At 34.8% G+C, this 12869-nt stretch overlaps 1 protein-coding gene across 3 annotated transcripts; it reads right to left on the reverse strand.

Moving 5' to 3' along the window:
• Window positions 1-549: 549 nt before the first annotated feature.
• On the reverse strand, window positions 550-10225 carry LOC112001928 (uncharacterized). 3 transcript variants are annotated; one of them, XM_024034103.2, is made up of 16 exons: window positions 9917-10225; window positions 9330-9547; window positions 8772-8855; window positions 8567-8638; window positions 8404-8475; window positions 8058-8291; window positions 5293-5403; window positions 5094-5207; window positions 4525-4662; window positions 4365-4433; window positions 4137-4243; window positions 3319-3402; window positions 3138-3225; window positions 2500-2613; window positions 1865-2049; window positions 550-1179 (listed from the first exon to the last, which is right to left on the reverse strand). In XM_024034103.2, the coding sequence occupies exons 2-16, from the start codon at window positions 9459-9461 to the stop codon at window positions 954-956; spliced, it is 1830 nt and encodes a 609-aa protein (XP_023889871.1). In that variant the 5' UTR covers window positions 9462-9547; window positions 9917-10225; the 3' UTR covers window positions 550-953. The 3 variants fall into 3 exon arrangements, with proteins under 3 accessions (XP_023889871.1, XP_023889872.1, XP_065627319.1); XM_024034104.2 differs by having other exon boundaries at window positions 4525-4647; window positions 9917-10224; XM_065771247.1 differs by lacking the exons at window positions 9330-9547; window positions 9917-10225 and having other exon boundaries at window positions 8404-8485.
• Window positions 10226-12869: the final 2644 nt, after the last annotated feature.

Consider the following 12869-nt stretch of genomic DNA (forward strand, 5'->3'; position numbering starts at 1 on the left):
TGGTTAGACATAGTGTCCGTTTGGTATGTGTGTTTAAACACATATTTTTATTGTTTTTGAAATACGTGTGAGAAAAAAAAATGTGTAAAAATGTATTTAATATTGTTTAAAAACTGAAAACATATGTTTAAGTTGATATACCAAATTTTCAAGGCTTTTCTTTCCCTTACGTTCTCAGAAATGTACAGCCCCTTGAATACCAGGTTGATGAACTTCATTTTTGGACGTGACCTCTCCCGGTTAACTTTGACCCCCTCTATTTTCAAACTTCTCACAAACATGATTGTCAATTACAATTTTGGGCTGGTATGCATTAAGTCATTTAACAATTTTTCAACTAGTTGTTTATTCAATTTTGTAAGGGTAATTCTGTTATTAAAACGCTACAAGACTAGGACATCACCAGCTGATGCTAGCACCCATTCAACTACTGATGTACAACAATTTCCCTCATAACGTCAACAACTGTAGCTCAAAAATACAACATGACTGGAGTTGTTAAATTCGATATCGAATTGGGAAACAACATGGCGCTCACAATCTATTACGTGACCTCAGAAGAAATCTGATCATAAATGCTAAAAAAGTACATGATGGAGATCCAATGCATCGCAATAAAATAAGTTATCCCCTCTACCGTGTGTTCTGTTACAATCAATACAGAAACAATAACTAATAACTAACTCAAAATTTATCAAACAAGGACTTTTCAACTTCTTCGATTAATTTTACAATTTGCAATGGAAGAAAAAAAGAAGAAGTCAGATCACAATTATATAGCCCAAAATTGTAATGGCAAAACCATCCTGTCAGCTGAGCAGCACACCTTCGAGGTGAACCGAGCAACAATCTTTCATATTTAGAAGCCTGCTCTTATGTTTAGTATGAGCAAAGGTAGATTTTGTTTCCATCTCTTCCAGCAAAAAGAATCAAAGACAAAAAGTATTTTGACATCACAAAGACTCCGGACTTGTTGAGGGTCTAATTCTTGCAGGCATTCCTCTAGGTTCTTCTAATCCATTTGAAATCCAATAACTCAATGGATTCCGGGGTGTGATAGACATTTTGCTCACATCAAGATCAAGCTCTTCCTCAACAACATCTTCATCACTAATACATTCATCATCATCATATGGAGGTCTGACCATTGACCAATACACAAAGTGTGGCCGAATGAACCTTTAGATAATAAAGAAAATAAGTAATGTCAGTAAACCATTCGAAATATATATAAAAACAAATGTTAAATTTCTTGCAACAAAAAAAGTTGGACAAAGTTTTCCTCCAATTTGGAGAAATATCCTCCAACCCATGTGGCAATTCATTAAACCATCTGTGTAAACTAAATCATACATCTCATTAGATTATTTAAACAAGTAACATGACCAATTATATTGGTCATGTGACTAAAAATACACAGATAGTTTTATGAATTGTAACATAGCAAGGTTGGGGAATTTTCCTCCAAAACAGTTTGGAGGTAAACTCTATCCAAAAAGGTTATCCTTTTTATCTAAAGTAAAACCTTTATTGGTAAAATGTGGAGAGCCCACCAAACAAAGTTGGTCACCAGTATCTAGCATCCTTACAAAATGAGCTTCATAAACATGGCAAAAGTTTTATTCTCACCATGAGAGCACCAATCAGAATGTGCTTATGTTATATTTTCCATCATTTCATGGTAATTTTTAAATGGACTACAAAACATACCCAAACCATTTTTACAGGGGAGAGAAAGGGTGGTTGGAGTATAGTGTGCTTTTCTCACAGGCTACAACAGCCTCCCCACGTAATGTCAAAATTTTCAATATAAATTCCGTTTCATTTTGAAATTAATCTTTTATCCAAAATCTATAATGCCAACCTGTCACTTTTTTTCAGCAAACATGGGTCAAATGGGAAGAACATATCAAGCCTTTCCATCCCACCAAAAGCTCTAGAATGTTCTGACTCCAGCAAGTCATTAAAATTGAATTCCTCAGATGAGGTAAATAGCTGAGCTGCTTCCGCTTGTCTGCAAAATTCCTCTACAACGGAAGGCAGACATACCTGTCATAAAATGATAACAGAAGTAAGACAACGTACAAACTGACAACGTTTAGATTGCCTGACACAATCCAGTAACACTGAAAAATTAAAATAAATTGGGAAAAAAAAAGGGACTAAAAAAGGTACATAATCATGATTTTATTTTTCATTTTTTGATAACATAGGGAACCTTTCTAAAGAAGAGTCTTTTGGACTCTCCTCTAGCCAATAAAACCTATGGGCAATTGATCCCACCTGCTAGAACCAGTTGTCAAGTAATCCAAGGGCATTCACCCTTGACGAGCTTGGCAATTTATGCTCATGCCCAGGAGCACAAGTTACATAATCATAATAAAATATTCTCTCCTTAATGTCAAAGAAAAACAGATACTTCTACATATCAAAACTGTAACATATACGCTAAGTACTCCTTTTAAGAGTTTTTGGCTGCCCCCCAAGATAGCTCCTCACCTTCAATGGGCTCAATTTATGCTTCAAGATTTGCTCTATAAGGAGAAGATGCGGCTTGAACCAAGCAACATCAATCATTGATTTCATTCGGAAGCAAAGAACATACATGATGGCCTGTGTACAGACAAATAACAGTCAGTTTGCAATTTATCAAAGCAGTAAATAACCTTCCTGCAGAATTGAGTTTAACTGCCCAACAGATATTATTGTATAAATAAGGAGCATAGAAACAGGGATCACATAATGCTATTCATAAAGAAACAAGTACATCCTAGGTCATCCACAGAAAACATTTCATCAGTTTAAAATGGGTTTGTCTAACTCACTTAAATAAAAATTGTTCATATAAAAATTAGCCTATCAAAAGGGATTTTGTTAATTTGTAGTGTAGGAGATTAAATGTTCACAGCAACACACAGCCAACAAACCACTCATTATAGGCCATATTCTTAATTTCCAAAAGTTATCAAATGTAACAAGTAATGTCTGTGCGAACGCGCGGGCGTGCAAAATGGATAAATCAATATTTCAGAAGGCAACTATGCTCGATAACATTACTCTCTATGAACATTTTCTTACTAACATAAGGTACAAAAATCAAAGCTTCTAGTCCCAATTATTGCTAAAGCATAATATACCTGGCATCCAGAGTAGAAAAGTCTATGGGATGTCGGGTTCATTTCACCACCTTTTCTGTTGCAATATTCAAAACACCAATCCACCAACCTGAGAACTCATAAACAGAAGAAAAGTACATTAACCATTAGTTGTTGTAACAAAATATAAATTGCATTCTAAGAAAATATAATGCTTAACAACCTTTTCAAGATGCTAGCAACCAAAGGAGCTGACAGAAAATTCCCACGAGACAAATAACTCGCCAGATAAGCAACAGCACTCATCCTACAGAGAAGCAGAAAAAAAAAAAAATTAGCACCATAGATGATGCTCCTAGAAGTAATTAAAATTATATTGCAGAACTTTCAAGTAACTAACTATAAATTCGGACCAGACTAGATATGGGGGAACTGGAGGTGCAAGAACTTAGATGGGATGGTGAAAGAAAATGATTTTTTCCAACTATTGCATGCACTTCAGCTATACAAAGACAAAATGACTTCAAACCAGGTAGTTACCCCTCCTCCCAACCATTGACCTCCCCCACCCCCATCCCTGGTCACCCCCCAAAATAAGTCTGATGAGATACCATGTGAGACAGAAAATCAGGAATACGCAACAAAATAATTTAACACCATGTGGTTTGGTTTGGTTAAATGTGCCTGAAAAGCACATGAATAACGGGCAAGACGAACATGCCCCAGACCAAACTTTCAGCTTAATAACCATAATAGGTACTTCACACAATTTGTGGTTCCTTAACAAAGTGCCAAAACCAAATACCTAGAGTTGTTACCATACCAATGCAAAGTGGACAGAATGTACAGAACCAAAAAATAATTATATAACCAATACATAAGTACAAAACACAATCATTTGAAAAAGAATAGTTTGGATCAACTTGGAAGTTCTTCAAAGACCACATTTCCTAAAAACCAATGCAAAAAATTATTGTTCCCTAAAACAAAAGGTTTGACACTGAAAAATAAAAGTCTTTTAATTCACAGCAAGGTCATTACCGGAAAGACAGAGGGTAGTCTTCACAAGCAAAAATATCAGCCAGTAACACAGCAAATCTTACACCGCAGTTTTCAGGATCTAGAGCACAGGCATAGAACATCACAAACTGCATTACGGAAAAATAAAAGCAATGCATTTTAATGCTGGCAATTACCAAAAAACCACTAAGTATTTAATATTGAGAAATATATGAGAGAAAACACATAAATTTGATGAAAAATCTATACCTGAGCAAATTTTGACTTGTATGCAGTCAGAACTGTAATCCGGAATGAGTCTAAAAGAGGTTCAAAGACCTGATCACCACATTTCAATAATATAATAAAATTGGACATTAGCCACAGAGAGTAGTTCAACAGCATTAAAAAATTGAGCATCCAAAAGTACCTCAGTCAAACGGCCACTGACTTCACATGATTTGAGATGCTCAAAAGTTAGCACCATCAGGCTATCTAATTTTTCAGCAGTTGAGTTTCCTCCCAAACTCTTCCGACTTAATTCTCTTGGAAACTGTAAGAGTGTATCCTAGATTAATTTAAATATCAGGCTAATCAATCTCAAGCATTCTAGAAAATCAGAGAACAAGATCACATAAGTAAACAAAAGTCTTCCCAAACAGTATAATATACCAAAGGTTTAAAATTTGGCAGGAACCAATACACTTTTCTCATATGTATTTTTGCCACTAGGGCATTCATTATTAGTGGTTATCACGTGTTTGGATAATTCAGGACTGGGACAAAAAGGAAGGACTAAAACAAAGAGTTGAGGCAGGATAAACCAACATGAATGTCAATGAATCAATGGAATATAAGACCATAGATTTGAAAAATGATCCAATCTAAGACACAATCAAAGCCAGTGAGTCATATCCAACAATCTGATACCATTTCTTCATTCAGAAGATTATACGATGAAACAAGATATACAGCAGTTTTGAATATAGTATATCATACCTCAGTGCCATCTTCCTCATCATAATCTGCAAATTCATCCATATCTTCAATCTCCATCTGAAATATTCCTTTACTAGAGTCGTCATGTAAAATGCCATCCCATCCAATATCCACCTATAAGAAGTTAATATATATGATCATATATAGATGCGGTGACATTTTGTGCAACTAACTTGTTAGGGAAATTCAATCTACTTACATCCAAATCTATGAGAGTATCCATCAATGCCATAAGCATAGTGCTACTAACAAATTCTCCAATTGCACCACTCTCCAGCTTTAACATGTTCTCTGCATATACGACCACCATCTACAAGAACAGTGAGAAAATTTTCAGATCTAATGATCCACAGCAGTAATATTCCAATCAATATTAGCAAAAACTTTAAGGCAGCAAAACAGAGTCCCAAACATACTGTATAGGAAACTGAAATCTTGAACATAATAACAAAAAGTTATGAGAAAGAAGCCAGTGAGCTATAGCTCTACTCCTCCCATACTAATGGACTGGAGGGTGAAGTCTTGGGTTCAAGACCCACTAGGTGCATGTGTAACTACTTACTGATAGTAAAATAAAATAAAATATAGTTAAGGAAGGAACAATCAAATTTTAGTTAGGGACAAATGGCAAACAACGGATGTCGTCATATACAAGTATACAACATTAGCTCCAGAACAATACAATCATCAATGTTCTATTCGATGGATAAACAACCAAAATTCTGAAACTGGAAAGAGTTTGTTTCAGAGCTTGCAAAGGTGAGCTCGGTAGTGCTAACCTAGGCACTCACCTCTAAAGCCTTGAGGCAATGCACAAGCCTTAATGAGACACAACGTTGGTAAAAGCGAGCTCTGATCATGCCACAAAGCTTCATACTTGAAGTGCTTCAAGTAGCTAAAGTGAAGTGTATTGCGCCTTTTCTAACAAGCACAAAGTCGCACTTTTTGCATCTTTTATTTGTTGTCTAAAAAAGATAAATAACTTATTGGACTCTCAATTTTTATACCAATTTTATTGTGTTATGCAACACATCAGCCAAATTCTCATTACTTATCAACACAATAAGTTCTAGAATGAGAGAGAAAGAAATGAAAGGGTGGGCAACGGGTTCAGGTTCCAGTTCACAACATACTCCAAATGAGAAAGAGGTTAACTTAGATGAAGTAGATGAGGAAGATGATAAGGGTTACAAATCTTGTGATGACAATGATGATGGTCCTATGCATAATGAGAATGGTGATTATATAATTTAGGGTTGCATTACATTGCCTATGTTAGGCATAGAATTCAGTGCTTACAATTCTAGTGCTTTTTGGCTTTGCCTTTCGGGTAAATTTTAATTCAACCATGCACCTCATTTCAATCATGGTTATCAAATATTGGGGTTTTGTGTATTTTGTAAAGAAAAAGAGAGTATTGTATAAAATGCTATATGATTACTTGATTATTAGATTGTCATATTGTGCATTTTTTTTTTTTTTTTTTGATAAGTAAGAAGAGAATATTATTAATAAAAGAATAGCAAGAAAAGCACACAAAGTTCACGGTAGTGAACAAAAGAAAAAAGAAACAAAAAGATATAAGCAACCCCTAATCTATACTAATAGATGAAAGAAAATCTAACAGGGTAGAACAATCTGAATAGCCCCAACAATGAGACCAATCGAAGAGGGTCCGCTGGCAATACTCTAATAACTGAACCACAGTTTTCTCCTCATCCTCAAAAGACCGTCGATTCCATTCAGTCCAAATAGTCCACATTAAACATCCTGGAACCAAATCCCAAATATCTGAGCTATGCTTCCCAAGCCAATGATACCAGCAAAATAATAAGCCCATAACTGAGCCTGGCATGACCCATTCCATCCCAAACAACCGAAGCATATGCATCCACAAAGAATGGGCTATCGGACAAAAAAGTAATAGGTGATCCACAGATTCCGCATTACAACAGGGTAGAGCATATGCATTTTTATTTTTACTAAATAGAAAGTTTAAGAATTGATCTAGCCTATGTAGGATTTGAACCTACAACCTCTTTGCAATTGCACAAGACTCTAAACATTTGAGTTAATGGGCTAAATATATTACTAATTTCATTTTTTTTAATTATATTTTATAAATCCTTCAACTAAAAGATATTATAAATTAGTTTTGGAAAACGTGTGATTTCCTTCAATCAAGTGCGCTCTTAAGCTTTGCACCTAGGCTGCTCCAAAGGCCTTTGTACTTAAGTGCACCTCAGCTCTTGGAATACATAATATGAACTCAACTTCCATGTTGTGGATAAATTAGATCCATAACATGGAAGTTCAGTTCATAATATGTATGCTAAATGTGTTCACAACCTAGTGTCTTACTTCACTCAGGTGAGTGCCTTTTTGACTTTCAAACCTCACGCAATACAAAACTCGGTGCCTTGAGATCACCTTCAGCCTTTAACAACATTGGTTCATTGTAACCAATTGCTATAATTTGAATGTTAAACCATCAGAACAACAATGGTATGCATGAAAGATGACCTGCAAACTAAAACCATCAAATTGCCATGGGGGTGATCAACAGGTGCACCACCTTACCCCGCCCATTTGGCCCCAAATACAAATGCCATAATAACAATTAAAAACTCACATGTAAGAAGTAAGACCCAATAAGTTACAACAAAATTTTGCAAAAAACTAGGCTCAAGTACACTTTTGGCCCTTAAAGTTAGGGATTGTTCTCATTTTGGCCCTTCATGTTTGATTTGTTTTCATATTGGCCACTAACATTTCAAAATCTACATCTTGGCCCTTCATGTTTGATTCGATTTTCTGCTTGGCCAAGCAAAAAAACAAATCAAACATGAAGAGCCAAAATGAAAACAACCTGAAACTTTAAAGGCCAAAAGTGTACTTTTGTCAAAAAAAGCCATATCATGTTTGCACTCAAAGTTCATATTGTGAAGTGCTTATTGAACTCACGGGTTCCTTCTCATAGATTGGCATTTTCCGAGAAATAATTGGACATAGCTTTGAAGGAGCAAGAGGCACCAAATCAGCAATGTGTTTCAGAGCTAAATGCACACGAGAAAGAACTTGGTCTTTTTTGGCAATACCACGTGGCTGCTTCAGCATATCCATGAAAGAGAAAGGTGGTGTGAAACTGCTCACAAGCATTTCCAAACATGATTCAACATATTTTCCATTCGAAGAAGCCTGCAGTATGGTAAGGTTAAAATCAATCATAGAAGGTTCACCATACTTTCTTCAGAGGAAAAAAAAAAGTCATCAAGTATAACAATTTAAGTGATGCCCAAAACCCACATACCAAGGAAATTATTAGTCCAAGCAAAGCATCCATCACATCAGGTCCATAGTTCCACATGTTCATGTCAAAAATCTGAAGAACACTTGCCATAAAAAAAAAATTTAAAACTCAACAAAACATTACAGCATCTATAAGCACACAAATCCAAGTATCATCTACTCACCGAAGAAAGAAGAGCTTCATGAAGAGAAATATCTATATAAGAAACTGCTCCAGATAGCGCCTTTAAACTTGTCTGCAGGGCATATATAAAGAAGAATTTATGATTCAGAAGAATGAATTAAGAGGTGAATAAAAAATAAAAATAAAAACTAAATCTTTGGGGAAAAAAAAATAAAAGCATATCTAAATACAGGTAAAGGGCCTACCACAAGCAGTGCCACCTCATCAGGGGCAAGTCCTTTTGAATGGTGCATTACCCCAACAAGCTGATTATAACTGTCACAATCACCCTGTTGCAAGTAGAACATATTGTTAAAATATAGGATGAAAATTAAACACTTGACAATAAACTTATTCAGCAAGTGAATAATTAAACAAATAATTTCCCTATCAATATATTATTTTTACCAAGCCAAAACATGAAAGAAGGCAAGTCAATTGTAGAAAATCAATTCTAAGCCTGCAAGTTAGAAAAATTTGCTGATCTATATTTCAAAGAGCTGCCCTAAACTGTGGTGCCAAGTAGAGATTGAGCATAGACAACAAGATTGTGTGACGGACAAACTTGAATGATATATTTACAAAACCAGCTGATGAAAGGAGAGAGCAAGGAAGTCAAACCAAAAAAATCAGAGAAAAGAATAATCACAAGCACGATAAAACCCTGCAAAAACTGACATGATTATGAAGCCCACTACTAAAACGATCATATTAAATTGAAAGAAATAAAAAGTGTGCAAGTCACAAAGAAAGCAATTGCTTACCAATGAGACAGAATTGAGAGCGTCCCTAACATGGTAGACTAACTCTGAATCACTGAAATGATTAAAATCATCATCCTCCATTTCATTAAATGTCTGCGCCTTGACGTTGTAACCAAATTCTTCGGCTCCCATGACCCTACTGATCGTCGTCGTTTCAGCAGGGCCTAGGAGTGCCAACTTCTAATGACAACTTCTAATGATAATTAATTAATTTATACCTGCAATATGGATAAATGCAGAAAAAGTGAACCTCAAAAACGGTCTTGGTAGAATCTTTTCAAGTATTAGACAATAGATGAACATGCCAAATGTGAGAAAAACACAACTCATAAAATGTATGTCAACACACAGATGGAATGTAACTAATTTTTTTTTTTCACATAGCTATTTGTTATGAGTCGTAATTTATAAAGCTAGTAAACAAAAAGGGGTAGTGTTTAATTGTATGATAATTGACAAGGAGCAAATATATGAACCGCAACAGCAATAATAGCTTAAACAGTAATACAAATTATAACTGGAAAAAAAAAAAAAAAAAAAAAAAAAGAACGAAAATCATAGTAATCGAAAAAAGAGTGATACAAAACCTGAACCAAGGATGTCCTTGAAATCATCGGCGGAAAAGGGTTGTGTTGACGGCCAAAAAGGCCGACAAGTACGCAATCTCTGCTAAATCAAAGGAAAAACAATATCGGGAAATAAAGATGAAACTTATATATTATTCTTGTCTTTTGATCGGAGAGAGTGATTTGGTTTTTTTTTTTTTAAGGTGAGGTAGCGCCTAGGGCTTACAGAAGAGGAACGAGAAGGCAGGCAATACGATATAGGCGGTGGCTAGGGTTTACATACTGCTTGTGTTGTACCTAAGTGTTCTTTCTTTGGTTTTTTTAAGCTTTCTTTCTTTTTTGTCGTGGCTAATAATGACATGGAGGGAGAGAAGGTGCCTTTTGATTTGACTTTTGTTGACCTTGGGAAGTTGTGATTAGTGATTATTTATTATTTTAATGATTACTTCTCTCTTTTCTTTTTCTTTTTCTTTTTCTTTTCTTTTTTTTCTCAGCCAATTATACCTAGTTTTGCGCTGGCGCTTTTTTTTTCTTTTTTTCACTCTTTTTCTTTTTACGTTTGCTTGTTTTTTTATATTGATTTTCCCTAATTTCCAACAATAATAATCGTATCTTATACTGCTACACCTGCTACATACGGTACTTTCTCCCGGTTATGTTAAAAGAAAACAATCAAATTTGGCACTCTTGAAATGGTAAGATCAAAAAAATTAAAAAACAACGCCCTACAATAATATCATTATTAGATGATGCAAAGCAAAATAGGTTCAATAGGCTATCCAATATAAACTATAATTTGGCAACTATGACTCAAATTTAGGGTTCATTGTTTTTTTTTTTTTTTTTGGGAAAAATAAACAATGTTAAAGTTTGGCACCAAAATAGTTGAGAGTTATTTTTTCTAACCTATTACAAAGGCGAATTATAAAATTGTTAATATGTATCATTTAAATAAGTTACATGACCCATTAAAAAAAGTCATATTTTTTATGTTGTTAATAGTATTATATATAAATATTAAATCTAAAGTGTGTTTAGATACCCTTTTTTTGTTGAAAAATAAAAACTAATTGCTGAAAACACTATAAAAAAATATTTTTTAAAAAACAAAACACTATTCATAAACATTGTTCATTCGTTTTTGTACTTTGGCCGGTCCATGAACAGTGCCATAAAACTAGCAAAAAAACACAACACACGCAAATGCAAACGCAGCCGTTACGCAAATGCACACCTAGGCTTCGTTTGTTTTAGCTTCAAACTATTCCAGGAAATGATTTTACACCTGAGTTGTGTGTTTGGTTGTGCATGAAAAATTGCATTTTCCGAAAAACCATTTCCTTTGACCATAAAAAGATGGCTTTGACCCGAAAATAATTTTACATTTCTATTTTCACTTCAAATCATTTTCGGACCAAGCCTCATATGCAAAGAGAGAGAGAGAGAGAGAGAGAGAGAGAGAGAGAGAGAGAGAGAGAGAGAGAAACGGTGAACAAACCAAATCGAGCTCCGATCCACCACCACAGATCGAGCTCCAATCCGACCACCACAAACCGAGCCTCCACAGTCCGACCACCACAGCCCGAGCTCCAATCCACCCACGGTGAGTAATCTACACTCCGATTCACCCTACACTCTGATCCACCCTCCATATCAGTCTGATCCACCCTTTATCTTTGATCCGAGCTCCGACCCACCCTCTACAAAAGCCGATCCACCCCCCCTTAAACCCATAAACAACCCATCCTCCAACTCACCCTCTCGGATCCGATCTATATATATATATATTTGTTTGTTTATTTATTTATATAATTATTTAGATCGGATAATTATTTATTTATTTATTTACTTTTTTTAATTATCCATTTTTATTTAATTATTTATTTAAGAATTTAATTTCTGCTAGGGTTACAATTATACAGAAATGCAATGTGATTTGTTGGTGTAAATACTGATTGTGATTTCCGTAAAATGTTTGAACGAACTAAATACTGGAATTGATTTTTCGTAAAACGAATTTCGAGGTAGCCAAACAGCCTAAATATATTTTATTTTCCCGAAAATAACATTTCTAGAAAATATTTATTTTCTGAAAAATATTTTACATAAACCAAACACAACCCTAGTGGGTTGAAGAAGATTCCTTCAATTAGAGGACAACCTTGTCCAAATATCATTAAAGCACTTGTTGAGCAATTCAATCATTGTAATTTCAAATCACCATTCCCCAACTTGACCAAAGAGAGAGAGGGAGGGAGGACAAAAAGAGTACAAGGGAAAAAAAAAAAAAAAAGGTGAATAGAAATATGAAATTTGTATCACTCGAATGAGTTTACTGGTAAGTTATAGGCCAAATTGGCAATCTTGGAAAATCTTGTAAATTTCTATTGTGGTAAGGCAAATTATGATCCACAAAAACCTGGTAAATAACCATCTATGAATTACTATATAATCAATGAAGAGTTGCCAATGAAATGATACATTTGAAAGGTCACTTTATGTCAAGATAGGCATTCTAAAATATTGCCAAGGTTGTTCCTAGTTGCTGGGGACACAATCAATTTATTTGCCTCACATTTCCTCATAATTCTATATAAAAAAAACATATTTTATGTAACGGTCTCACTCAAGTGATAATTAACATTGTATGAATGAACTACTCTTCTCACTCAAGTAAGATTGTATTGCATGAGCAAATTCTTTGGAAATTGTTTTAAATTCTAAACATAAGTTTTGCACATCCCTCACTCATATCACACTCAAAGCAGGGTCTAGGCAAACTTTGCTTATTCTTGTCCGTCCCTCACTAAAGTGAAACTCAATCTCGCTGAAGTGAGACTCATACACCCAAAATTTTCTTTTTGTTAAGTATTCTTCTATTTTCTACTATTAAAGTAAGATCCCTCACATATTACCATTTGCATTTATATACCTACGCGTGCAACGATTATGATTTATTACGCAAGGGTACCAC

The sequence above is a fragment of the Quercus suber genome, unplaced genomic scaffold (genome assembly GCF_002906115.3).
Source record: "Quercus suber isolate HL8 unplaced genomic scaffold, Cork oak 2.0 scaffold_41, whole genome shotgun sequence".
Classification (NCBI taxonomy): domain Eukaryota; kingdom Viridiplantae; phylum Streptophyta; class Magnoliopsida; order Fagales; family Fagaceae; genus Quercus; species Quercus suber.

What these genes read in the sequence shown, in the direction of transcription:
- LOC112001928 (XM_024034103.2), bottom strand. Translation starts at nt 9,461, where the DNA reads ATGGGAGCCGAAGAATTTGGTTACAACGTCAAGGCGCAGACATTTAAT. An exon ending in ATGAAGCTCTTCTTTCTTCG is followed by an intron (nt 8,476 to 8,566) that starts GTGAGTAGATGA and finishes AGTGTTCTTCAG; the next exon opens with ATTTTTGACATGAACATGTG. An exon ending in GACTACCCTCTGTCTTTCCG is followed by an intron (nt 3,403 to 4,136) that starts GTAATGACCTTG and finishes GCTTCTCTGTAG; the next exon opens with GATGAGTGCTGTTGCTTATC.